Here is a 27,395-nt window from a genome sequence, read left to right as displayed (position 1 = left end):
TTGTCTAAAAGATGTTTTTAAAATTAAGAATACAGAACTGAAGTGATGATCAACAGCACCGTCCATTTACCTTCTCAGTGGTATTCATAATTGTTTCTAATATTCAATTGTAGAAGGGTTCACTGTAACATTTCAGACTCTGGACATGGGCATGGATGTTAAAGCTGTTCAAATGCTTTCTGTGTTTCAGAGGTGGTTAACATAAGTTCCTTTAAGAAATGCATGTAAACAGGAAGAATTCAGAATATTACATTTTCCAATTCCGAATCCCAAAATTCTCCAGTCTATAGGGGGCCATGATGGTCTGGAGAGGGCAGAAATTCAGTGGGAAATGATGGGTTTTTAAAGAAGGAGAAAAGTTGAGCTATTCCTCCTTTGAGGATCTGCTTACCACCAGTTTCATACTAAAAATAGTACTGTATTATATAAAACAGAAGAGCACTATTAAACCATTAAGTCTAAAGTCTAAAATGACTTAGCAGTTATTACTGCTTTTTTTAGTTAATACTTAAACGATTACGTATCTGAGCAAAGTTTGCTAAGGATGAATAACTCACACAGAGAATATGAACCTCGAGTTATATATTGTACACTACATCATACTTGCCTTTTGAGAAGTTCACTTCTGCAATGTTACTGTAATTCACCAGTTATTCTGGTTCCCTATTTGAAAGCAGAAGAAATCTCAATATTTTCAGTTTTTTTAGAACAAACTTCTGTTGGCTACTGGACCTTTGCATCAGATAGCAGATTGTAAGTTTCTGTTCTATTCTGTTCTGTTCTATTGATATCTTCAAAAATAACCGCATGCTGTTTTGTTGTTAAAACTGAGTCTTTTGTCACACTTTTTAAAAATCCTCATTTTAACAAATGAGTCGATGAAGCATAAAGAGAGGTTTCAAAAAAATCATGATTCAGAAAGGATTCGGTGAAAAACTTTGTACTTTTCAGGAGTACTAAAGTATTCCCCCAACTCCTCTGTCCTTCATTTTTCTGTTTTTGATGCTGTTGCATAATTAGACAAAATTTTGAAGATTCTACAAATCCCCAGCACTACATGATCTGCATAATGTTATCTGTATTCACAAAAAGACGTTGGAAGCTTCAAGCAAATGTGATGTATCTCTTTTCTCTCTCTCTCTCATTTTTTGTAATTTTCTGTTTAAGTCAGAGAAATTTTACCTTCGCTGACCACAACAAAATGGATTACTCTCAATTCCTCACGCCTATAAGTATGGCAAGGAAAACAAACCCTGCAAGAATGACCAGTAAGTAAATCCTGCACTGTTGCCATCACTTCCTTTGCTTGCTGTGCTCCATGCGAAGCCAGATAAACGCATGCAATCTTAAATCTTGCTTGGATAGCATTGAGAAGGCTGCCAGTTTAAACAACAGTCTTCTAAGGATTTATTTATTTTATTTTATTTATTTTATTTTATTTATTTTATTTATATCCCGCCTATCTGGTCAGTTAAGACCACTAGGATGGCTTATACTTCATGGCAGAGCATCTGCTTGCCATCCAAAGAGTCACAAGCTCAATTCCTGACATCACCAGGTTGTTGGAGTTTTTTAAACATACCTGAGATTCACTTCTAGTCAGAGTGAGTAACGGGCTAGATGGACAAATCGTTTAGCCTGACAGTAAGCAATTTTCATATAGCATTACAATCTACTGACCAGTAATAGTCAGGTATTTCATGAAATAAATAGTAACAGACTTTCATTGTGTGTGTCACTTATGCCGCTAAATGTCTTTCTTTTTCTCTTAAACATTGGCATGGAATATGCTATATCTATAATTTTGTTTTCTTTTGTTTTTTTAAGTCTGGAAAGGAGTGATTCAAATGGACAACCTTGAGGTTTACCTTTCTAGGTCTGTGAAAATTCTAGCCCTGTTCAGGTGTTATTCACTTGGTTTCCTGTAACAGACGAGCAGGGAAACTCCCATCCCCTTCCTTTTCCATGATTGCTTTCTCTGTGTGTCTACAATTCACTAGCAAGAATCTGATGGTTCTTCCTCACATGGAGAGCCTCCAAGTGAGCAGGAACCCCACTTCAGCAGGCACATCATTCTACTAGTGGAGAAAGTCCCACAGAGAGTGGAGGAGCTGGCACTCTCCTGCTTGCATCTTGGAGAGAGTCGGGTAAGTGACACCTGAACAGAGCCCCACTCTTCTACAGAAGCTCCCATTTTCATTGCACCTTCACCACCACAAGTCAAGTTCAGAAATATATCTCTCAACCACCATGCTATGCTAACAAATCCTCAACTGAAAAGCCACAATATATGGCAGCAGCTTACAGAGGGCTATTTTAGTGGATATTGTAATGCAGAAAACAGCATCTCTGTGTTGTCTGTACTGTATATTTTGTGGGTCTGGTAAAAGGAAAATGTTCTGTGTCACATGAACTTTCACTTCTGGTTTCTTATAAAAGCCAAGTCTTGCTCATTTTACTTTTAGAGTTCCTCATGTCTTGTAGCTTCAAATTCCCACAATGGATCCTCTTTCACTTATGTGAATAACAGGTGGACTGGCAAAGAAGATGTCCTCCATAATAATGCTTTCAGGGGGGATGCCAAATGCTGACTATTTCCCAATAAAAGCGGCAAGTATCTCCCTTCGTGATGGAACTACCATTGACATTGGAGAACAACTGATGAAGAAAGCTCTCCAGTACAGTCCTTCAGAGGGGTACTCATCAAAATTCATATTCACTGTTTGTTTATTTTCGGAATTAGATTTATCCCCAGGAGACTAACAACCCCAGGAGACTTGAGCATGGAATAGGCTATTTCTCAGCAGTGAGCCAGGATATCTGTAGCTTCACTAGACCAGACTAAGGGTTCTTTTTATCTGGAATCATGTCACCTACAATCATCAGACAGATGTCTGCAGGAAATCTAAAATATGGCATGTACAGTGGACCCTCTACTTAAGGAATTAATCCGTATTGGAATGGTGGCTGCAAGTCGAAAAGTCTGTAAGTCGAATCTCCATTGACCTACAATGCACTGAAAACTGATTAATCCCATAACCAGTGGTTTTTATTCTATTTTTATTCCATTTTGGTTTTTTTCTGGTCTGTAAGTCGATTCTCTGGCTGCAAGTCGAATCTAAATTTTGCAGCCAGAGAAGTCTGTAACTCGAAAAGTCTGTAAGTCGAGCCGTCTGTAAGTCGAGGGTCCACTGTAGATGGCAAGCACTGTTTGTCCCAACACCTAGTATTTGGACATATATTGCCTTGATACCTTTTTTGATGATAAGTTCCATAAATAGTATTACACAAAATAATATTTCCTTTTGTCTGAGTGAACCTATTGCCAATCACTTTCATGGGATGACCGTGGGTTCTCAGTATTGCTATGTACTAAAGCTTTTCACTGCAAACAAGGGCATCCAGATGGGAATCCACACTTGGAAGAGCAGAAGTAGTGTCAGTTCTTGAACTGAACAGTAGAACAAAGGGAAATAGGATGGGGATAATGAAAGCAAATGGACAGACGGGTGAGTGAAGGGATACATGGAAAAAGGGAGAGAGGGAGTCATGAAACAACAAAGAGTGGAACAGCATTGCTCAGTACTGAGCATTGTAAGGATGAAATAAAAGTAGATAGATGGAAGAGTAAGAAGAGTAACTGATGAATTACATGGTTGGTTGTTAGGATAGAGGAGAGACATAAGCAAAGAGAAAAACAGCTAGGAGGGTGTAGGGAGAAAATCACCCAGAAGGACTGTTTACGCATAGTTTCTTTGATGCTTCGTTGAAAAAGATAGTGGGAAGCATATGTACTACTTGCTAAAAGGAAGAGGGGTGCTAAACCAAGGTTGGTTTAGTAAACAGGAGTTTATTGGTCAATCTCCAGTGATCTTCCATATGTCAGGGTGAACCCCCAAAGGAAATGAACTTTTCTAGGGCAGCAGTGCCCCATTCCTTGATATTTCAGAATGAAATCCTAAGAATCAAAAATCTCAGAGATCTCTTCCATCTAGCTGCTTTTATTTCACTCTCGCAATGCTCAGTTGTACCTGGCATAATAACCACACTAGAAGTGTATTTAGCTAGATTTTACCCGTTAAGCGGATGGCTGGATACACTGCCTACCTGCTCTGATTGACTCTTATAGGCCAGGCTGGAATTGGAGGTTTCTCCCCCCCACCAAGGCCCCATCATTCACAACACCTCCTTGAAGCCCAGATGCAAGTGCCATGAGGTTCATATCTTCTCTGTGAAAAGCAAATATGTGCTGCCATTTTTCCAGTCCACACACAGCAGTTTACTCGTAGCTGCCTTAGAACTATGCAAACAAATTAATATAGCACAGTTGGTGATTATTTGGACTGTATAGGAATCAGCTGAAGCAACAGGTTTCAGCTGTTTATTTATTTATTTATTTGTTTGTTTATTTGTTTGTTTGTTTGTTTGTTTGTTTGTTTGTTTATTTATTTATTTATTTAATATATATGCGGCCCACTCTACCCAGAGGTCTCTGGGCGGCTTACAATAATTATCCAAAGTACTGTTTTGGGTTGGGGTGTTGGTGTTTAAAAAATCAGCAACAAATTTCTAGTTCATACAAAAAAGGGTTTCTAAGTAAACATTGGCCAAAATCCTGTTGCTTTGCATAGTTCATTGCACCAGCAGGCCTGTTTGAATCAATGGAACTTAGAGAAGAGATAGCTCACTAAATCGCCACTAATTCAATGAGCCTACTCTAGTGGGATTTGCCATGCTAAGCAACGGGATTCGAGTCATTAAGTGTCTATCACTTAGATCTTAATTCAATGACAGTCCTAGAAGGAAAGTTTCCTCTTTCTTCTTCCTTGAGTCTGTGCAGTATCCTAAGTCTATCACCATCATCATTATAGGGAGGGTGAGGGGGCATCCTGAACAACAAGGGCTTTAAAGGAAAAAGTGACCTGAAATATTCTTTCCCCGAATTTTCAGCTCATATCCTAACTTACTCCAAGCCTTTGTATTTTATTATTTATCACATATTTATTGCAAAAACATCCAACTGTTAAGTATAAAATTGTGAATATTCTTAGAATTAAAATATGTGTGTGTGTGTGTTTTACAGAATTCAAGAACTGTTGTCTTGGTTATATGAGTTACAGATGAAAATCCATAACCCACCGACAGCATTGTATCCTCCCGAGAAAGGAAAAATGAAGATATGTATCACTACAGGCAGCCAAGATGGACTCAATAAAGTATGGGGGATTTGAAACCCAACATGGCTGAATCACTTTACACAATTGAACTAAATGTATTGATGCTCCATTGCAATTAAATTATTTGTTTTCTATAGAGAATTCTCACCCATATTATCCAATGGGAGAACTGATACTGGAAATATTTTGAGTTTGGTACTTCATGGGCACAACAGAAGATAACAGGACATTTCCCTAATAATTTCTCCCCTTCTATTATTTGTTAAGAAGTATTTTTACAGGCATGATTGGATCCAAAATATTCCCCATAGTTGTTTTTTTGGAAGGCATGGTGGAAAGGAATGAGTAAAAAAAAATCCTTCCCCACTACTTTTTTTTTCTACTGGGGTGTTCTGTGAGGGGGTTTCTATCCTGAATCTAACCTCTACTAATTCTTCCTCTTAGTGGAAGCAAAACCAGTTGACGTTGCTTCCAGTTGTCCAGTTTTGTTAGATGAATACTCCAGTTTTGAAGGTATATAAATGGAAATCTAATATAATTTGATAATCTTAGAACTGCAGAGCTGGAAAGGACTCTATGAATCATCAAACCATCATCTCCTGTCACAGAGGCATTGTGGGGAATTTAACTGCTAATCTCTAGCTCCACAGCCAGATATATAAACCACTGTGCTGTCCAGCAGTGAGTTCGATCATAGCAAGTGCCTCTGTGTGATTTTTAAAAAGTCTCCTTTTCTTTATGCACCACAGCTCATACCATAGATGATAAGCCTGTGGTCTTCCAGATAGTGATGATCTACTATTCCCATCATTCCTCATCATTGGACAGACTGATCAAAGTTAATGAGAACTGGATACAATAAGTTCTGTTTCACTTGCTATAGAACCATTAAAGAGGGCTTTCCACTCTCTGTGTAGAAGTCATGCCAGGAAAAGAGGGCTAAAAGCGCTGCCTTCGAGCCTTCCCCTCCTACCATGAATCCTACATAGACAGTGGAAGTCCTGTTGGGGAAGAAAAGCCTGTTTTCCATATCCATTTCTAAGGAATACCCAGCCATCCATGCCTTAATCTGGATCTACCCAATAGGCTGAAATCCAGTTGTAAGTCACAACTAAAGTAGGCCCACTGAATCAGTGGGGATTTGGTGAATCAGCTCCTCTGCAAATTCCATCAATTCAATGGACCTACTCCAGCTATGATTTACTGCTGGATTTCAGCCATATTGTGCAACTGTCCACAGTGGATTTTGTTTTGATTTGTTTAAAAGGAAGTGGGTGGTCTGCTCTGGATTGGGACCATAGCATATAAAAAGAGGAGGTTTACTCTTCCTTTTCCCTCCTTGAGCCAGAAAATAGTTTCCCTGTACTCTAAGTAATGAAAGAAAAAAAACCTCCCACTGATGTCTTGTTTCATCACCATTACATCTGGAAAGACTAGCTTTTCATATCTAATTCTGAAGATGGAAGCACCTACTAACATGCATGCATGCATGGAGCCTGTTTGAGGCTCCATGCTTTGAAACTTTTCTGTTCTTATGTTGCAGGTATATGATATGCTTCTCAGCCCAGGAGATAATGTCCTTCTAGATGAACCCAACTTCAGTGGAACAATGGCATCAGTGAGTCATCTTTGGAGCTTATAAATGGGAAGATGTGCAAACTCTTCTTCTTGAAGCACTAGTGCTAACAACTTTCCAATGGTTGGTGGGACTGGCTTGTCAAGCAAGGCGAGAACAAATCCATTCACAAACCTAAAAGGGCACATATGAGTCTCAGTGTTAAACTATAGAATGAACATATTTTCCCTCCGGCAACATGATTTCCTGACATATACATATTACAGCAGTCAGATTTGCAAATTAAGCTAGTGTATGCCTTCCACCGACCAATCACAAACAAAGAGAGATGTGTAAGTGAGAAAAATCATATGCTGTGACATCTTTCACCATTTAATGAAGACCTGTGGGGAAAATTTGATAAATGTATTGTCCAGTTTGCTCCTTAACTCCTCAGGTTTACAATACTGGCTGAGATACTGGGTTTCATCCTAACAATTGCCCACCACTTCCTCACTTGCATGCAGCAGCTTTTGTTTTTTAGTTCCTCTCCTCCTCACAAGGAATACCTCAAGGAATCTGATAGGAGCACTTGCAGACCCCTGTACAATTATTGAAAAAACAGACCAGGCCAAACGAAGCATTTAGCTTCTTGAAATCTGTCAAGAGGACCCTTGCAGCAAGAGTTTCTCAACCCATACCCTAAGAATACACTCCACTGTCATCATGTCAGGCCTCCGGTTCATTGCAGGCCCCATACCTCTTATCCGTGGCAGGAGAAGGTGAGGCATAGAGATAATAGTGGTTGTACAAACTTTGGAAGTTTGTTTTTCCCAGACAGGATACAATCTGCAGGTCATCATAGATTATGTGCTTAGCATATATTTAGCAGTTGTGCTTCCATAAGTTGTGAAATATATTTGTCTTAGTGTATGTTCTCCATGTCCTCTGCATCTTACCTTTCACTGTGCTTTTGTTTGGTGATTGGTCATCAGAAGATAAATATGGGCTTAATTTGGAAGTTTGACTGCTGACTTGCGAATTAAGAAAAGTACTTTACTGAAAAATGTGCCAATAACAGGGAATACATAATCCCCTTAATTTTGATTTTCAACCTGAGGCTATGCAGTACATTTCACCATAATCTACAGGAAAACTGTGTGATTAAATACTTGGACTTCGCATGTCCAAAGATTCTAGATCCTTTGGGGGGTGAATGGAAAGATGCTTGTGTGTTCCTACCTGTCTTTCACCTTTTGATTGTCACCTCCACATGACAAACAGTCTTTAAAAATAATTTAGAAGAACAGTGTTAGCCTAGATTAATGATTTCGCATTTAGCTACTGCTTTAAAAAAAAGTTATGTCTGGTAGGACTTCTCTGAGCTGATTATTCAATTATGTCTAACATCTTGTTCCTTTTCCTAAACAGCTGCGGCCCTTAGGGTGTAACATTATCAAAGTCCCTAGTGATGAGCATGGTATTATTCCAAAAGCTTTGAAGGAAATTCTTTCCAGGTGGAAATCCAACAACACGCACAAGCCCAGTGGCAAGACCCCTAAATTTCTGTACACTGTTCCCTCTGGGGGCAATCCTTCTGGAAGCACTTTGACAGCAGAACGCAAAAAAGAGATTTACCAGGTAAGCCCTGCCATCATTGTAATTTACAAGCAAAACAAAGACAGCATTTCCTGAGTAAATGACTGGTGCAGTGCTTTAGCAGGGACAACACTATGACAGTGACAACAAAAGGAATGCCTCCGAGAACTTTTCAGCCATCACTTTCCTGTGTCTTCACTAAAATAGCAAAGGAAGAAAGCCATTTCCCAGTTATCAAAGACTACAGAGAAGCACCAAAAAGCTTGGGCAGAGGGGAAAACATACACAAAGAGTGCAAATTAAATTACATGAGATATTGTTAAGATTTTTTTTAGCTCCACCTTTTGCAAGTTAGCTTATTTTGTTTTGTGACAGGTCACTGGGAGGTAAACACAGGCTTCATTTGAAAGTCTGATTGCCCTAATGTGAAATATTTTATGGGAGGGTACACTGGACTATCTGTAAAAAGGAGGAGTCCTTCCATAGGATTGAGTATGAAGCCAGGAAAAGGTTATGAAAATAATCTGGTTCTCATCAAGGTATTAAATGCCTATGAGTGCTATTCCCCTTTAGATTGTAGGTGAGGACTAATATGAAAGAGATGTTCCTTCAAGCAAATAAAAAAAATACAACTAAAAATCAGTGCAGCCACACCTTCTCCCCAATATGCTTGTTTCCTCTGTTTAGGGAAAGTTACTATAGGAGCACACCACTGTATGAACCTAACTGATCCACCTTATTTCCTGTCTGGCATTTTATAGCCAAGACAGGGACCATGGTCCCGGCAGTTTTTCAGCTGAGGCTATACCTGACTCTTTACTGGAGGGCTGTAAAAGAAAGGAACCAGCCAACCAAGAGGTAGCAATAAGGCAGCAAGAGAAGAGCAAGACCAGCTGACTGTATGAATGAATAGCTAGTGGGAACAAGATTCTCAAGTGTGGAATTAACCTCTTGCTCAATGTGAGGCAACAGATGAGAGGTAAAAGATACTGAAATACAGTATTCCTAGGTACTGTATATCATGAGGAACCAATGACAAGGGCAGTGAAGCTGGGGGGAAAAACTGAGTTGCTGCTAACTGATCAGTTACTGACTAATCTGGACAGTTTTGTGGACTGGACCTTAGGAGGAGACTCAAATTACCCGCTCCCATTCTGCTCTTCAACCCTCACCTTCCATCACCAATTACCATAAGACAAAACATTGCTTTTGGTTGTTTATTTGGTATATATGAGTTGCGCACACACGAATGCTAGAAACCTCTAACAAGAGAGTTAATGTGTGTGTACAGTGCTTCACATGTGAAATCTAAAACTGTGTAGCCTTCAACATGGTCCCAGACTGCGAACAGAGGAAGAGACTTAGATATAATTTCTGAGTCTGTAATAATTAGAGAACACATACTTTCCTATATGTTGGAAACAACTTGGTGGCACACAATTATGATAATAAAAGTGTCCTGCAGTATAGAATTCTAAATAGGCGTGTTACCTAGTCATATTCCATATTTTTACTACTATCATTCAGATGGCTCCTTTTTTAAAGACTTCTAGTTATGTGCTATTCACAACTTTTCTGTTGCAGAGAATTATTTAGGATGGACTTCATGCAGAAATCCAGGGGCATTAGGTTGAAACTAGTGAAAGAGCATACTTACCAAGAGTCTTAATGTGTTTCTAGATGCTCCTCTCACTAACAATGAAAATGTATTCTGCAGTTATTCCATTTCAGAGCCAAACTATATGTTATAGGTAATCTGTAATTAGAAGCTGGAGACCTGACAGGAGACAAACTTCATGACTGAACAACCACAGTGGCAAACAGCATGTGCTACTCCCCCTGATTATCAGTCACTAGACAAAACAAGCCAGTTTGCAAACTATGGATTTTATAGAAAGCTCCTGATGTGACAATCAGACATTGCCAATGTTTAAGGAATTCCATTTTGTAATAAAGGGGATTATGCATTTAGTTGCTTACCTCCTTAGTCGATTTTTAGTTGTGGTTTGGTTTGGTTTGGTTTTCTGGTGAATAAGAACTGCACAATAAAAGACTTGCCTGGACGCATCCTAATTTTATTTGGCCCAGGCATACAGAAATACTGCAAGTATTTCCAGCATCTTCATGAAGCCATTATCAACTCAGCTTGTAGACAAACTTTAAGTATGTACTCATAAAATTTCACAAAATATGTTTTTCTTATTGGTTTGTCTTTTAGCTTGCTCAAGAATACAACTTTCTTATCATAGAAGATGACCCGTACTATTTTGTCCAGTTTGAGAAGGTAAAACCAAACCTATGTATTGATTGTTATACCAGTGATGTGGACTTTCTTCTTGATGAAAAAGAAATAACACTTCAAACTTTAAAGTCTTCTCAGGCACTTGGGCCAAGGAATGTGCTAGTACCCCATTGGTCTTCTAATGTAACTGGACTTCTTGGCCAGGAAAATTCTGAAATGTCTCAGCAGGAACTTCCTATAGTATCCCATTCTGTCTTATGGTTCTGGCATCATAGGGAATAAGGTATCTAACCTTTAGGATTCTGAAGCAAATATCAGAATATACAGAGGAAATTTTTATTCTTAACAATACTTTACAGATGTTACACCCTATGCGTTTCAGGAACAACCATTCTTTATCAGATGCAACCCAAAGCATGTTTACAAAACATAACAAGTCATCTGCTCTATCATTCCATTCCTGACATAATATAATAACATTCACATCATGCTTTTAAAAACATTCACAAAGACAGAGAGATGTAATGAACACTGATCTTTTAAAAGAACAGTGTCTGTTCTCGGATTTGGCTCCAGAGCTTGGAATAAATTAATCATTTATTAGACTGATCTGTCAACATTTAACCCAATAAAGGCCAAACTCTACGAACATGGTGACTTGATTATGTTCCAATCGGTTTAGCATTTAACTGCAATTTTAATTATTTTAATTTGTGTGTTTTGCTGTGACTGTAACCAGCAGTGTAATCAAGAAAAGAATCTGAACCATAGCCATAATAAGAAGATGAAGAGGAGAAAACAAGGGGCGGGTCTGTGAGAAAAGTGCTCTTTCATTTTAAATTCTGTTTCTGCAGTGTAGTATGAGAGTAACTGAAAACAAAGTACTGTAAAGTAAGCTCAAATTCAGAGGTGTACATATCTGTGAGCGAGAAGACTAGTGCCATCATTTAAAAGGATGACAAGGGGAGAAATGGGCAATCAGGGGAGAGACAAGAGCTTCAGTGTGCAATGTTTCAGAGTTTTGTACTTCTGGTTAAATTCCTCTAGGTGGGCAGCAGCAGAACAAGTGCTCACAGAGCAGAATTAGCTTCACATTCCCCAGAATAGACCACCCCTTTTCTCACACCAATTGACATGTAAAGTCTCAATAACTCACTCTGAGACATTGGTAAGAGAAAGAATAAAATGTTTTATTTACTTACAGTTAAACAGATTTTTTAAAATAAAAGTAAACAGAACAGTCATTACTGCTTAGAGTAACAGGCCGCAAACACTCACTGCTGACCGCTTCCAGCAGGCTCACCAGACTAAAGTAACTGTCTCTAACAGACTACACACTAATTACCAGCAAACTGAAAGGCTCAGAGCAGAGAGGCAAGGCTCCCTTCAAAATCAGAGAAAGGAAAAAAAATAATTGGTTACTGCTGAATTGCTTGACAGTCACTGCAGCCCAGAACGGGCCCTTCCAGCCAAACCTACTAAAGGCAGCAGGTGAGGCTGCAATAACTCCAACAGACAAAACAAGGAGAGAGTGTTTTTTTCTCAACTCTTATCAGCAGAGCCATGCTTATGCAACGCATATAGACATATTTTTTCTCAATTTCTCTTCCTTACTGATGATGTTAGATTTCCACCTATTACTATATTCCTTAATTCTAAATGAGTCAGGAGGCAATGGATGCATCTATTCTGTTTTGCATATGCTCATAGGCACTTAAAATATTTCTCCCTAAGAATTCTCCACTCTTGATTTACTGATTGGTCTTTGGAGCACTTATTGTTCTACTTCAGTTTTACTCTCAATTGGGGTCCTCTAACTGAAATAAAGACATAATTCTTTATTAACGTTATCATTTAGACTGAGTCCACAATATACGATGGATGAGTGAACAATATAAGTATATGTGGCAAGGAAGAAGAGAAGACCGATGTTGATCAGTAACCAATCTTAACTGAACAGCTTGTTACATCCATATTGTTGGACAATCTGGCGCTTTCCAGATGCATTCAACTACAAATCTTACCATCCCAAGTCAGCTATTAAATTGTCAGATTTGTAATTCAAGGCAGCTGGAAAGCAAAGGTTGCGAAAGCTAACAAACTACAAGAAGAGCCAATCTGAAGAAATAAACAACAGAATGCCACTGGGGGAATAGAGTAAACAGTGTATGCCATTTTCTCCTAGAGTTTCTTTCAAAAGACACTGATACCGTAATGACCAAAATCCTATTGCTTAGCATAGTAAATTGTAGCAGAGTAAACCCACTGAATCAATGGGGATTTGGTGAGTCAACTCCTCTGTGAGTTCCATTCAGTCAAATGGGCCTACTCTACCTGCAACTTAATTCAGCATAATAAGGTGCAGTTAAAGTAAGCCTATTTAAGCCAATGGAACCTATGGAAGAATTTATTATTTAAAGCCCTGTCTATTCAGTGACCCTACTCTGTTGTGATTTACTAAGCTAAGCAACAGGATTTGGTAAATATATGGCCTAATAATGAATTAAAAACTTTAGCCATTACAATCATCAATCCAAACATAAATTGTTAATCTAAGCTAAATTAGATTCTTTAACTAATTAGGTTTCTAACTAACATCTTAATGAACTGGCCTTCTTGTATTAGAATTGCAATCTCTGGTTAGCAATTGCCTTGGGTGCCAGACACTGGGATCCATGTTAATGCACCAGATCTTGTTAATTTCCTAACAAGATCATTTGTACAGTGGTATGAATGAAGCAGGGACACGGCGACAGGTGTTACTTTTCTACATCAGGAGCAATGAGGCCATCTGCCCAAAATGTATTTGTCAACATCCATGTTTGTGAGCTGGAAGGAGAGGCCTGGCCCAGCATATGATCTTTTGTTAGCTACCCTAGGCGGAGACAATGACTGAGCCTATGCTCACCCAATGAACATCAGGAAGCTTAACTCTGTTCTCCTCACCAGAGTTGCTCTTTGGATCAACACACCTTCCTGTATTTTTAAACTTTTCTCAGTGGGAAATATACTGTAGCTATAGATTGTCCTTTGCATTGTTGTTAAGGAGAACTGTCATTATGAGCTCTTGCAGTTTAGAAGCTGCCTATTTTTGCATTGTCATCTATAGCATAGGGAGGATTTAATTGCTGCTTGAAGCAGTACACTTTTTGTTGCCAGAAGGAAGCAGATAATCAGTTTAGTTTTAACAATAACAAGTCTTCTATATTTCAAGCCCAAACCACCATCATTTCTTTCAATGGACGTTGATGGCCGAGTCATCAGAGGTGATACTTTCTCCAAGATCATTTCTTCTGGGTGAGTACAAACTGAAATGCCAACATCATCTTACCTGTTGGCCTAAGCAACTAGGAAAGGAAGTGGGTATTCTAACAATTACACCAAGAATCTTCAGACAAGAATTTTGTATCTGATAAGAATCGCAAATTCAAGTGCTTCTTGTGTTATCTGTGGAGCTTGCTAGGATTTGACACCCTTCACGAAACAAACTGAAGAAGGCAGGGCTTAAAACCAAAAGAAAGTCTTAATAAAACTGCAGTTTCAACAAATTAATTTGCAGGCATACAATAATTCAGTTGATTAAATGTTGAGTTTCATGCCAACTATATTTTTTAATGATGGCAAGCTTAGGGTGCTGCCATCCAAAGAAAGAAGGCATAAGGGATGAGCTGTTAAAAGACCCTCATATTTTCTTGGCAACACCCATTTAAGTCTTTTGTGCATCTTAATCTAATATTAATTTATTAACAGAGATCTTATATTCACTCTTATATCATGAACACATTACTGTACAGTGCCTACAGCAGTATTTTCATTGCTTTGCTTGTTAAATCAAGGGACAACAATATCAGAATAGAAATATTACAGATGTCCAGACTGGTATTGTCTATTTAGTAAAAGTTCAAATACCATAATCTTGATGAAAATTTGATCAGATCCAGTAGTGCAGTGGAACCAGGACTCACAGGGTCAAAGCCATGGAACCTTCTGTTTAGCAGAGCCTATGGCATCATCTGCCACCTCTCTCCTTGTTCCCTCTGAGCTTAGCTACAATCCTCACAACTGGGAGAGAAATTCATTTTTCCAGGAATACTATATTTCTGCAAGCTATTTCAGTTGTGATGCAAAGTATTTGAGAGTGGCATAATCTCAAATATGCAATCAAGAGTCATTTGCTTTACAAAGATCAGCTCCTCATTTATTGATATGGACTGATCCTGCAACTGCATTTTTAGACTCTCCAGTGATGGGGGAGCTAGCTATGGGCTCTGTCACCATGAGCATATGCACTTTCAAATATATCACTGCAGGTCACAAAGTGGCAAGGTTTTATATAACAAATATTACCAGGATGTGTGCCTTTAACAAGCATTTGTCCTTTCTTTCAGCTTGAGAGTTGGCTTTCTAACAGGACCTGCACCTCTGATAGACAGGATTATTCTACATATAGAAGTCTCAACGATGCACACTAGCACTTTTACACAAGTATGCCTTAATCCTATAACGTTTCTGCAGAAATAAATGCCATTGAGTTGAGTAAGGTTGACTCAAAAATAATCAAGTACAGTAGTGCCTCGACTTACAAATGCCGCTACCTACAAACATTTCGACTTACGAACAGCTCCGGTCACAAAATTTTGCTTCGATTTGCGACCGGAGCTTCCATTTACGAACACAAAAAGGCAGGGGAAAAGGGTGGGAAATTCAAATAGCTAACTGTAGATGGCGATGAGGCTGCTACTTTGTAGCTCTTTTGCCCTTGCAGTTAGAGAGTGTGTGATCCAAAGAGGCTGCCTGCTAAGGTAAAGTGGTGCTTTATACTTTCTAAAAACTGTTCTGGGTATTTTTGCAGCGTGATTTTCGGCTGGGGGTGTTATGTTTCGGTGCTGTGATGGGTCTTTGTGGGGGTTTCTTGGTTGGTTGGTTTCCCCCATTTCTGATGGGTCTTGTGGGGTTTGGTTGCTTTTTTCGGGGGGTTTCCCCATTTTCAATGTGTCTTGCATGCTTCCCTTGCTTTTTGCTTTGTTCTCTTTGCATTTCTGATCTGTTCCGTTTGTTTTCTGTGCTGTTGCAATGGTTCCTGCATGCTTCCCTTGCTTTTTCCTTTGATTTCTGTGCATTTCTGACCTTGTCCCTTTGTTCTCTGTGCATTTCTGATCTTCTCTGTTTGTTTTCTGTGCTTTTGCAATGGTTCCTGCATGCTTCCTTTGCTTTTTGCTTTGTTCTCTGTGCATTTCTGATCTCCTCTGTTTGTTTTCTGTACAGGGTTTTTGCAGCTTGGGTTTGGGCTAGGTGAGGTGGGGTTATGTTTCTGTGCTCTGATGGGTCTTGCAGACCCTTTCTGCAAGGGTCTGTGCTGGCTGGTTTACTCTAAAATGGAGTTTAGTCTTTTGGTTTTAAAATCAGAAATGTTTTTGCAATGGTCTGTGCTGGCTGGTGGGCTCTAAAATGTTGCTTGGTTTGGTTTAAAATGTGTTGGTATAAAATGTGTGGGTTTAGCATGTATGGCTTTAAAATGTGTTTTAGACTCCAAACTCTCTCCCCCCCCAATTGTCTTCTCTCTGTGCGTCTTCTCTTTTGTGCTTAAAAGCACAAACCTTCGTCTAAGGGGTCTGTGTGCCCTGGTGATGACCTTCTTTCTTTTCTCTTTTCCCCACTGTTCCCTCCCTCCCTCCTTTCCTGCCCTTTTTTTTAAACCTAAGTTCATCTTAGGTTAAAAGAAGAAAAATTCTCCCCCTAGTGGTAGAGGACAGATTAACCGGTTTTGCATTAGTTCCTATGGGAACTAATGCTTCGACTTACAATCAGCGCCTCTACATACAAACAAAAAACAGCCGAAATGGATTAATCAAGTTTCAGTGCATTTCAATGGGAAATGCTTACAGTATTTGACTTATGAACATTTTGACAGATTAAGTTTGTAAATTGAGGCACAACTGTGCACAATGAGTTATGAATTTAGTTTAGGTTTGTTTTCTTTTTCTTTCTTTTTTGTAAGAACTTCCCAAAATTCTTGCTATGGAGAATCTGAGACTAAGGGTGTGACTACACAGCAAGAAAAATGTGAATTCACTTGCTACGAACTTGCATCTGGGAACTCAGGTTTTCCCTGTTATATTTGAGTTAACTGGCCACACAGGAAGAGGAGAAAATTCACTAAATCTGTATCTGATTAAATGAGCATTTGAAACCCTCACCAGTATTTTCTGCTCTGCATTCAGCCCAGGTGGAAGGCCTTATGAATGGTCCAGGGTCCTCCAGTGAACTTCATAGTGCAAGAGAGATTTGACCCTGATCCCTCTGCTCCATCTCTAGCACTATTATACTACACCAACTGTCAGTGGCTGACAGCACAACACTTCTCTGCAGCCATCAATGACAAATATTTCAGTAAAAACAAACGAGAAAAAAATTACAATGCTTTACTGGAATAAGAATTTGCAGAAAATGAAATCCCCATGGAGATTGTGGGAAGAACATGTATTGTGGATGAACGTGTAGCTGAAATGCTGCCCAGAGTAAATCCAGTTATTTCATTAAGATATTAATAAAACACAAGACTGGGCAACATGTAGTTTCAGATCTAGTCATAAAACTACAGTATGTTATTTGCAATAGATTGACTGGTGCTTCCAACTTTGTCGTTCAGCCATGGTTACACCAAAATTACTCCCCACTAGAAAGAGTGGTGGGGAGAGAGATTAAGGGGAGGAGAGATGTATAGGACAGGGCAACCAGGGCTTTGACCCAGGACACCAAAATTTAGAGGACACACAAATTTCCAGCTAGAAGACCATGAACCCACGTATTGGTATTTGCTCCTGGCAGAACATGACCCCTCCCCCAAGTGCATACAATAATCTTAGAACTGAAGTGCTGGAAGGGACCCTATGGATCATCAAGTTCAACCCTTGTCAAGAAGGCACAGCGGATGAATTGAACTCCCAACCTCTGGCTCTGCAGCCATTTAACAAGATGACCCAAAGCAGGCAGAACGAATTATAAACCAGCACATACAGTGGTGCCTCGCATTACGATGTCAATTTGTTCCAGCGAAATCGCTGTAGAACGAAAACGTAAAGCGAAAATAAAAAAGCCATTGAAATGCATTAAAACCTGGTTAATGCGTTCCAATCGGCTAAGAACTCACCGTCCAGCAAAGCTCCTCCATAGGGGCGGCCATTTTCGGGTGCCTGTGCAGCAAAAAAAATGCTCCTAAACACAGCAGGGAGCCATTTTGAGCACCCGGTGGCCATTTTGAAAACCCAACAATCAGCTGTTATCGGTTCCCGAAAAAGGGAACCGATCATCGTGCAGCGAAATTCCCCCATCCAAAATGTTGTTTTGTGATCGCTTTTGCGATCGCAAAAACCTCGTCGTAATGCAGATTCGTTGTTAAATGGAGCACCCATCTTGCGAGGCACCACTGTACTTAGACCCAAAATACTTGGGTCTAAGTATTTAGACCACATACTTGGACCCAAAAATTCCTCCCCACTTCTCTGTTTGTTCTCCTTGCATTCTACTCCCAAGTGACCCCAGCTTAACCAACTGGAGGGCAATCTCCAAGCCAAATTTCTAGTTAGGTTCTTGGCACGTGCACACATATGCATCCCACCACAGAGAGAGAGAGAAAGAGAGAGAGATTAATCATGCTGCAAAAAATGAAGAAAGCTTAAGAAAACCACAAGTGATTTGTTTTGTTTTGTTTTATATTTAGTGATGAAGAACTGTGAAGTTCATCCAGTCCTGGTACTCAGAACAAATGCCTGGGCTCCAAATTCCTTAATTCTGTGTATATTACCCGTTATATTAAGTTCTGGCTAATAAATCTTGGGATTCAGGTGAAAAAAGCAAAGAAAATCCCACTCTTTAAAATAGTGCTTAGATAAGCAACTGAAATTTGCCCTGAGGTAATTTGATTTCACATCATTTACTTGCTTTCTCTTACAGGTTCTCTTAACAGAGCTTTTTAAGAAGTGGGGCCAAAAAGGTTTCCTGGAATATGCAGATAGGTAAGAAATGTATGAAAACACTAGCATGTTCACAGGCTATAGTCTGTATAAATAGAAATCTTGGTATCAGTTTCATATACAGTGGTGCCTCGCATAACGTTTTTAATTGGTTCCAAAAAAAAAACCTTATGCGAAAAAAACTTTATGCGAAACACCATTTCCCATAGAGATGCATTGGAAACCGGTTAATCCGTTCCAATAGGCACGGATTGCCGTCCTTAAGCGAAAAAACCCATAGGAAACATCGTTAAACGATACAATGTATCCTCCATTGGAATGTATTGTAGCTGACTCAATAGGTTTCAATGGCTTTGCGAAGTCAGTTTTTGCAAAATTAAGTGTGTCATAAAAGGGTCAAAAATGGTTTTAAATGCTTGGATTAGCTTCTGCACCCTCTAAAACGGATGCAAAAGTTAATTTGGCTTTGATCTGACTTTTCGTTAATTAATGGTGAATTTTTTCCCCCAACTTTTGACAGCTGTCAAAATCTGACAGCTCCATTATTTCCTATGGGGGAAGAAAAAATTCACAAAAAATTAATGAAGACTCAGCAACTGTTCTAAATTCTTGGGTTCGTTAGAGGACCCCCTAAGTTGTGTGCAAACCTGATTTGGCTTTGATCTGAACTTTCGTTAATTTTTTGTAAATTGTTTTCTCCCCCATAGGAAAGCATGGAGCTGTCAGATTTTGACAGGTCCATTGGTTCCTATGGGCCAAAAAACAAAAATTCACAAAAAATTAACGAAACGTCAGATCAAAGCCAAATCAGGTTTGCACATGACTTAAGGGGTCCTCTAACGAATCCAAGCATTTAGAACCGTTTTGGACCCTTCTAAGACACTTTTTAAATTGAAAACAAAAAAAACGTTAAGCGAAGCAGGGGACCTAAAACCAAAAACGTTAAGCGAAGCATGGTCCCAAAAACGCTATGCGAAAATCGGCCATAGGGAAAAACGTTATACGAAGCACAATCTGCCTCTGAAAAAATAAACGTTAAGCGAAAAAAACGTTAAACGAAGCAAACGTTAAGCGAGGCACCACTGTATACAGTAAAGAGTAGACCATGTGCATCATCCAGTCAGAGGCTGGGGAAATTGCTTTTTGGACTACAATTCCCAGATTCTGAGAGCAGTCGTGCAAAATAAAATAAAATAAAAATCATACCTCTGGTCAGTTTCTGTTGGCTTCTACTGAAATGTGGGAGTTTGGTTCATTGATTAAATGTTATATGCCCATTTATTTCTACTCGAAATGTAAATCTTCTGTCATTTCGTTCTTGAAGACAAGAATGAAAAAATTCAAGCATTTCTGGATGTCTGAGGAAGTGGGGTTTTTTTAATTCACAAAAATCCGTGCTGAATGTTTAAAAAAATTTAGTGGTCTGAATAGAGGTATCATCTGCTGTGTAAAGCAGCCATTTTCATCAGGGGGGATATGGTCACCTGGGGGGGCCTGCGGCATTTGAAGTGGGCCACAGACTGGGAAAATCCATCACACACCACCTTGTAAGATTTGTTATGTGACTTATGCAATCCTGATTAAACTTACTGTATATTTCTTTCATATTGTGTTTATAGCAATGATAACAAAAAGGTTGGGAATGGCTAGTGTAAAGAATCACACAGCCTCTGTTCTTGTTTTTTAACAGAAGTGGTTACTCACTTACCTATGGGAAGCTTTGAACCCTCCATCTCTCATTCCACAGTAATTGACATTCAGAGACACTTTGCTTGTGGTTCTGGTGGTGATATATGCTATCATTTAATCTAAACATCTATCCATCATACCTCTCTGAGGTATAAAGATGGAGTGGCACTAAATTACTTTCCTACTTCTCTTAGCGTAGAATGTAATCTGCTCGATAGAATTTAATAGGCACACTGCGCCTGACTCCTGACCCTCACTTTTATTCTCTAAGGATTGCATACATTAATTTTTTTCCAGAGTGTCAGAATTCTACCAAAAACAGCGAGACACAATGCTTGCTGCAGCAGACAAATGGCTAAAAGGTCAGTGAACTCAGTCTCATGAACAATTAGATATAACAATGCACCAAGATCAAAATCACAAAAGACCTTGTATAGATTTAAAGAAGAAACAGAAAGGTCAAGGTGATTTTTAACAATGTGAGAGTGAAAAAAATGAATGAGTAAGGGCCATCATTTTGATCAAACAGATACTACTTGGAATAGCCAGAAACAGCATGGAGTGTGTTTCTCTGTGTACCTCTATATGCATAGGATGTTTATCAGCTTATTTGTACACATCACATTTGAGAGTTCAGTCAGCAGCACCAGCCATTTCCAACAGAGAGAACTCAAAAATTGTTTCCATAAAAAAAGAATACAGTCATTATGCAGTATCACAGTAGCCTCAAGAATTTACCCAACTGGACAGAAACAGTCATTACAGGTGGCCCATGATCATAGCTAACAGCTGTTAGTGTTTAAGATGTGGAATTCAGACAGACTTTCATGTTTCATAAATCAGACTCCAAAGGAATTCTGCACTTAACTTCTTAAGACTAATTACAAAACAATCAGCCCGAGATAATTTACAAATGATATGAGGTAAGAAAAGCTCCTGCTGTGCACTCAAAGGCTTTCAGTAGTTAAAGAATTTCCTCTTCTAATAATGACTGATCTGCAATATTAGATTCTGCCCACAGAAGGCCTTTCACTAAAAACCCACATTACAAAGAATATATTCATCCAAAAATAGACAAGTTCTGGGGGCCTGTGGGATACTTTTCCAGGCTTAGAACCTCCTGGGATTGCGCTAACCCCTCCATATGAAACAGGGAATTGCAGAAGTTTACTTTTTGTTCCAAACAAACTCCTTTCCCCCTCCCCTAAATTGATTTTTGTCAATTTTTAAGAAGAGAATTGTAATCCCTAGATTTAATCTTGATTTAGATTTTATTCTCCATTTTTGATGAGAGAAATATGAAAAAATAGGAGAGTTCTCCCGCAGGGCAATGAAGGCCACAGAAACAGCCCTGGAGTGCATGTGACTCATGGGATAGATGATTCCTACCTACCCTTCTTTAGTCTGACCTTCACATTCTGGAGAGAGGCAGTAGCAGAGAAGCCAGGGGCTCTCAACCCATGGACTGGGAAATGCTGGTTCAATTCCAGTCAGACTTCCAGATAATCCAAAACCAATCTGGAGTACCTCATCCCTCCCATACACAGTGAAGGAGTATAACAAGAAAAGTGGGTCTTCTAGACAAATTATACAGTTAAAAAGCTCCACCTCACATTTCAAGCATTGTGATTATATCACAAAATACAGTCATCACCCTTCATGTTATCTAGCAAACAGAAGATTGCAGCATGGGAAATTCAACCCCACATTTCACTTCTCCCTCAGAATACGTATATTCCTTTGCCTTCTGTTTGAGGGCTTGAGAATTCAGCACTTCTGATTTCTTTATGATTGCCATTTTACCTCCAGAGCAAGTCTCAGTAAACTAGGAAGCAAAAGGTGCTTCTTCCAAAATTGGGGAGGCACCCTCTGCTTAGTCTCTGCTTATGGTGAAGTCTCTCACATGGATGTGGTTTTTGATGCAACCAAACAGCTGACCAGTACTCGTGGAGGACTAGTATTGTTCTGTCAAGTCCATAGGTCTAGTTTTCCAGATGTTTCCAGACAGGATGTTTGGAAGGAAGTGATGAAGGTACTTGTTGTTTCCTGTGGCACTGACCCTGTCATTAGTGACACTCCAATTAAGAACAGTTTTTTGATTGTTTGTTTGTTTGTTTGTTTTGGACTTATATACCGCCCCATAGCGCTACAAGCACTCTCCGGGCGGTTTACAATTTTTAATTATACAGGCTACACATTGCCCCCCCCCCCAGCAAGCTGGGTACTCATTTTACTGACCTCGGAAGGATGGAAGGCTGAGTCAACCTTGAGCCGGCTACCTGGGATTTGAACCCCAGGTCATGAGCACAGTTTTAGCTGCAGTACAGCGTTTTAACCACTGCGCCACGAGGCTCTTGTCAAATGTAAAGAGTAGTTTTGTGAAGTTAAGAAGAATGTAATGTGCCTGGTCTCAGCCACCCTGACTAGAGATTATCCCTACCCATAGCACTTAACCAGGAATGGCACTGCCGGATGAGCCTTTGCCAAATGGTATAAGCTTCATGATAAAGTCCACAAATTATACCTGAAAGAACCTGGAAAAGTTACTTCTGGAAATTAGACCTCCTAAAATTCCCCCCAGCCATCATGGTCATAGCTCACTGTTGCACATACATATTTATGAAAGCATCAGTTATTTCTGGGTGTGTCTGCCATCATTATGGCTTTGTTATCTAGCTAGAACAGCAGTTCCCAGCCTTGGGTAACCCAAGTGTTCTTGGACTACAGTTCCCAGAAGCTGTCACCACCAGCTGTGCTGGCCAGGGTTTCTGGAAGTTGCAGTCCAAGAACATTTGAATTAACCACCTTTGGGAATCATTGATCTAGAGAGTTAGGACAGCACATACTACATACTGTACTGAGAAAAGTCTTCCAGTCTATTTAAGGAATTATTTATTATCTAAGGAGCTGCAGAAGCACTAGTAGCATTTCCCAGAATTTTAGACAATATTTTTCCTCCACTCCTTATGTCTGGGAAGATTAGAATATCCAGAGGAATAAAACTGTACTAAGCCTACAGGTAGACGTGGCTCATTATTATTATCACCATCCTTTTTATATCTATCCCACCCTTCTCTCAAAAGAAGAAGCAAGGCACACTTTGCTTTATATTAGAAATTCCTGGGTTCCGTTAAGGTCAGTTCAGTTTGAAGCAGAGCTAATTTTGATTTAGAATTATCCCTCCCCACCTCCCTCATCCAGTGGAATTGTTTTGCTCAGGGAACTGCTTTTATCAATGGAATTCAAAGCAACACCTGCCTTCTGCCATCTCTTGCTCATGAGTCTTAAAACCTCCTCTGGAGCAGGGTTTTTGGTACCCTCAAGATCTGCAAGGGTAAAGAAAAGGCAGTCTCAGTCTCTGCTAAGTGGTCACATTTCATTTCTATGCTGCTTTTTTTCTCATAAAGGAACTCCAAGCAGTTCTCAATAATTAATATTATAATCTAAAACTTTCAAAGGGACATCTGGCTAAGGCAGGACTACACAGTTAAACCATCATTTGTCTTAAGTTTTAATTAACTCCTCTTATATACATTTACCTGGCAGGAAGTCTGAGGAAACAGCAGGAAGGAGCAGGTGGTATTACTGGCTCCTGCCATGGACTCTGCTTTCAAAATGAATGTTTCTTTTGCTTCTTCAGTAATTAATGTTAGGTCAATCAGGCATCTGCCAGTTCCAGTTAATTTTTCGATTTAAGTTCCTAAATAGATACTAAATGACCAGTCTTATGTGAAAGACTCATCTGACCACTTTCTGTGAAGCTAAAATTCTGGGCCAGTTCACAAGGCCATTCCTCTGGAGCAAGCAGAGGGCAATAAAGTGGCAAACAGCTATATGTCCCGGTTTTGTGCATGCCTTCTGGATCCATACTGTATATGAGCAGCAACTTAAGCTATGTAAGCTAACCCTCTGAATGTTAATTGATGGTGTATGTTCAAAATGAGTAAATACCTAACTGTGATTATCTCAAACAATGATTAATTGGCTTAACATGAGGGAGAACTGTATGTCTGGTGCAGGATGGAAGCAAACATTTTGAAAGGCTAAAATGTCCTCTATTCCCATGTAAGTAATGCAATTTACATTTAAGAACACAGATCCATTGGGATGCTTTCATTTAATTGTTGTGCTTTTTCTTCCAGGTTTAGCAGATTGGTATACTCCTAAAGCTGGACTATTTTTATGGATTAAAATTAAGGGGATTCCTGATACATACCAAATGATAATGGAAAAAGCATTGGAGAAAGGGGTAGGAACAATCTATTGTCCTTCCTGGCATCAAAACAAATGAAGCTTTTGGTTGTTGTGGGTTTTTCGGGCTCTTTGGCCGTGTTCTGAAGGTTGTTCTTCCTAACGTTTCGCCAGTCTCTGTGGCCGGCATCTTCAGAGGGCAGCACTCTGTCCTCTGACGATGCTGGCCACAGAGACTGGCGAAACGTTAGGAAGAACAACCTTCAGAACATGGCCAAAGAGCCCGAAAAACCCACAACAACCATTAGATCCCGGCTGTGAAAGCCTTCGCGAATACATTAAAATGAAGCTTTGCTTGTAAGACAATTCCATGTTACTACTGTCTCCAGCTTGTCATGCATTTCAGTATGCACACATACAGAAATAATCTAGGTGGAGTAATACAGCTAGAAATGTTTTGTGGTTGATAGGTTTTGTGGTTGAAAAGTGGTTAACATCTGCATACAAATGAATAATATAAGGAATCCACCTTTACAGGTGTCTTTGCTTCCTGGGAGAGATTTTATGATTGATGGCTCAGAACCATGCCCTTACGTCAGAGCTAGCTTCTCTTATGCTTCTCCAGAACAAATGGATCAGGCAAGTGAAGTCTGTTTTCTTGTTGCACAAAAAGGGAGGGAGGGAGGCAGGGAGGAAGGAAGGAGAGACTTGAATGGAACTTTATATTTGTATACAGAGTAAAACATTGGTGGTGAACTTGTAACCTTTGGGGTTTGTAGCACTGTTGTTCTGGAACCACCTTCCCTTGGAGGTCTGTCTGGGGCTGGAATTGCCTTTTGCTCCAGTAGCAAATGAAAATATGGCTATTTATCTCAAGGCAGCCTCAGGCTTGAGTTTACAAGAGCCCAGCAGGGCTGTTGAGGACGGGCCTAGGGATGGGCGCTTACTGTGATTTTGTGCTTTGGCATGGTTCAGCAGATCAGACCCACACCTTCCCCCAGAGGTGCCCATCAGAAGCAGTTGCACTGGATTCCCTGCCCTGCCTCCTCCTCTGAGTGGGAGCCTACGAGAGGAGGCACAGCGCAGAATCCAAGGTGCCCCACGCAGCATCTGTGGGCCCAATGTGCCTAACCACACACAGTCAAGTGCCCATCTCTAGACAGGGCATTTTGGAGATCACTCATTCATAAGGTCGACATAGGTCGGAAGCAACATGACGACACATAACAATAGTAATAACATTCATCTAAGCAGCTAGAGACCTGTAAGATCATGGCTAGGTTTTTGTTCTATCAGATTTCATATTTCTTTTATCAGAGGTGTTAAATTATTTTAAAGTGTTTAATACTGTTTGAATTATCTTAGATTGCTGACTGTGCCTGCCTTGAAAACCCTTGACACAGAGCAGGTTAGATGTACCTGAAATAAAATACAGTGGTGCCTCACTTAACGAGCGCACCGTTTAACGACAAATCCGCATAGCGATGTGTTTTTTGCGATCGCTAATGCGATTGCATTGCGATGATTCCAGTGGGCGAAAATTGCATTGCGATGATCGACAAGCATTTTGTTTACCGATCTTCGCATTGCGATGTTATAAAAACAGCTGATCGGCGGTTCCAAAATGGCCGCTGGAAGAATAAAATGGCCGCCCGCTCCGTTTTTGCGCCCTGCCCTCGCTTACCGGGCAGCGAAAATGGTGGCCAGATGGGGGAATCTTCGCTTACCGGTGAGTTTTCGCCCCATAGGAACACATTAAACAGAGTTTAATGTGTTCCTATGGGTTTTCCCCCCCGCATAGCGACGAATCCGGATAGCGACGTTAATCCTGGAACGGATTAACGTCACTATGCGGGGCACCACTGTACAAAAATAAAGTTCTTTTTAGTTGCTTTCAAAAATAAACTATAAACTGCTGAAGGGAGCACACGGCAGTGCTTTAATAAAACGATATTTCTTCTCTAACATTTAATGAGGCAGTACCCCATAATTATAAAACAGTAGAAGTCTCAATTACTTTGAAAAAAGGAGTGACACTGTCAGTGGCAATCTGGCAGTAATTTTGACTATTTAAGAGCACCACCACCACTCCCATTCTGAAGCACTAAGGCCTCTTGATGATAAAAGGGAACCCTGGAGAGCCTTGGAACCCGAAAGGGGGAATATGAAGCTTCCAGTAAGTTTAAATTAATTATTTTTGGCACTGGGTCCAGTTTATGCTGACTTAACTACACCAACAGGATTTTGCCCACCAAGTGACAGCATTATCAGAATATTTTATTTTAATTCTCTGGATGTAATTAATTTATTCCAGTTGTTAGTCTCCAAGTGGGAATAATATTGGGATATAATGCAGAAGGCTTGTTTAATTTTATTTGAATAGTTATTTTAAAAGTTCATTCAATCAATTACAGTAGCCAAAATATCAATGTGCATTAATGACATCAGCCAAAATATCCTGCCTTTGGTTATCTTCCGAATTCCTATAAAAGAGGTGAGTTTAGGGAGTCTGATTGTACAGCAGTGGTTACAATTTAAATTTATCCTGATAATTGATTAGCATTTTTGCATTTTATAATGATACACTGTTCTCTTTCTCCCCCCCCCCTCCAAACCAGGGTTTTCAGAGATTGGCTGAACTTATAAAAGAAGAATTGGCTGATGTTAGCAGAGTGGCCTTCAACAATATTTAACTATGTCTCAAATTTCACCGAATGAGCTGCTTAATAAATAATTGAATACATCCCTGGTATTCCCATTGTTTCACTTTTCAAATATTGTACTGTTGCTTTTATTTTAAAAAATAGACTTGTGTGATGAACCTTTTTATAGTACTATTTTGTGATGTCTACATCAGCTAAAAATTCATTTTCAGAACAATGCTTATATAACACTTTTAAGTTCTATGGGACTGTTTGCTTACTTAGATATCTATTGATCAACCTTGCAAACACAATTTCACAAAATGA

General features: G+C 39.6%; 1 protein-coding gene across 1 annotated transcript; it reads left to right on the top strand.

Moving 5' to 3' along the window:
* The first annotated feature begins 331 nt into the window (after positions 1-331).
* On the top strand, positions 332-27,169 carry LOC110085384 (kynurenine/alpha-aminoadipate aminotransferase, mitochondrial). Its single transcript, XM_020805513.3, has 14 exons — positions 332-753; positions 1,168-1,268; positions 2,531-2,696; positions 5,084-5,216; positions 6,721-6,795; positions 8,164-8,373; positions 10,550-10,615; positions 13,788-13,870; positions 14,962-15,058; positions 18,527-18,588; positions 20,533-20,597; positions 24,378-24,484; positions 24,964-25,065; positions 27,045-27,169. The coding sequence occupies exons 1-14, from the start codon at positions 545-547 to the stop codon at positions 27,117-27,119; spliced, it is 1,551 nt and encodes a 516-aa protein (XP_020661172.2). The 5' UTR covers positions 332-544; the 3' UTR covers positions 27,120-27,169.
* Positions 27,170-27,395: the final 226 nt, after the last annotated feature.

Source organism: Pogona vitticeps, chromosome 5 (assembly GCF_051106095.1).
Source record: "Pogona vitticeps strain Pit_001003342236 chromosome 5, PviZW2.1, whole genome shotgun sequence".
Lineage (NCBI taxonomy): Eukaryota > Metazoa > Chordata > Lepidosauria > Squamata > Agamidae > Pogona > Pogona vitticeps.
The sequence above is the reverse complement of the archived record's forward strand: the minus strand, read 5'-3'. Positions and strand labels throughout refer to the sequence as shown.

Coding starts and splice junctions, on each gene's coding strand:
- LOC110085384 (XM_020805513.3), top strand. CDS start 545: ATGAATAACTCACACAGAGAATATGAACCTCGAGTTATATATTGTACA. Junction 5,217..6,720: donor GCCAAGATGGACTCAATAAA/GTATGGGGGATT, acceptor CTTATGTTGCAG/GTATATGATATGCTTCTCAG. Junction 13,871..14,961: donor TCCAAGATCATTTCTTCTGG/GTGAGTACAAAC, acceptor CCTTTCTTTCAG/CTTGAGAGTTGGCTTTCTAA.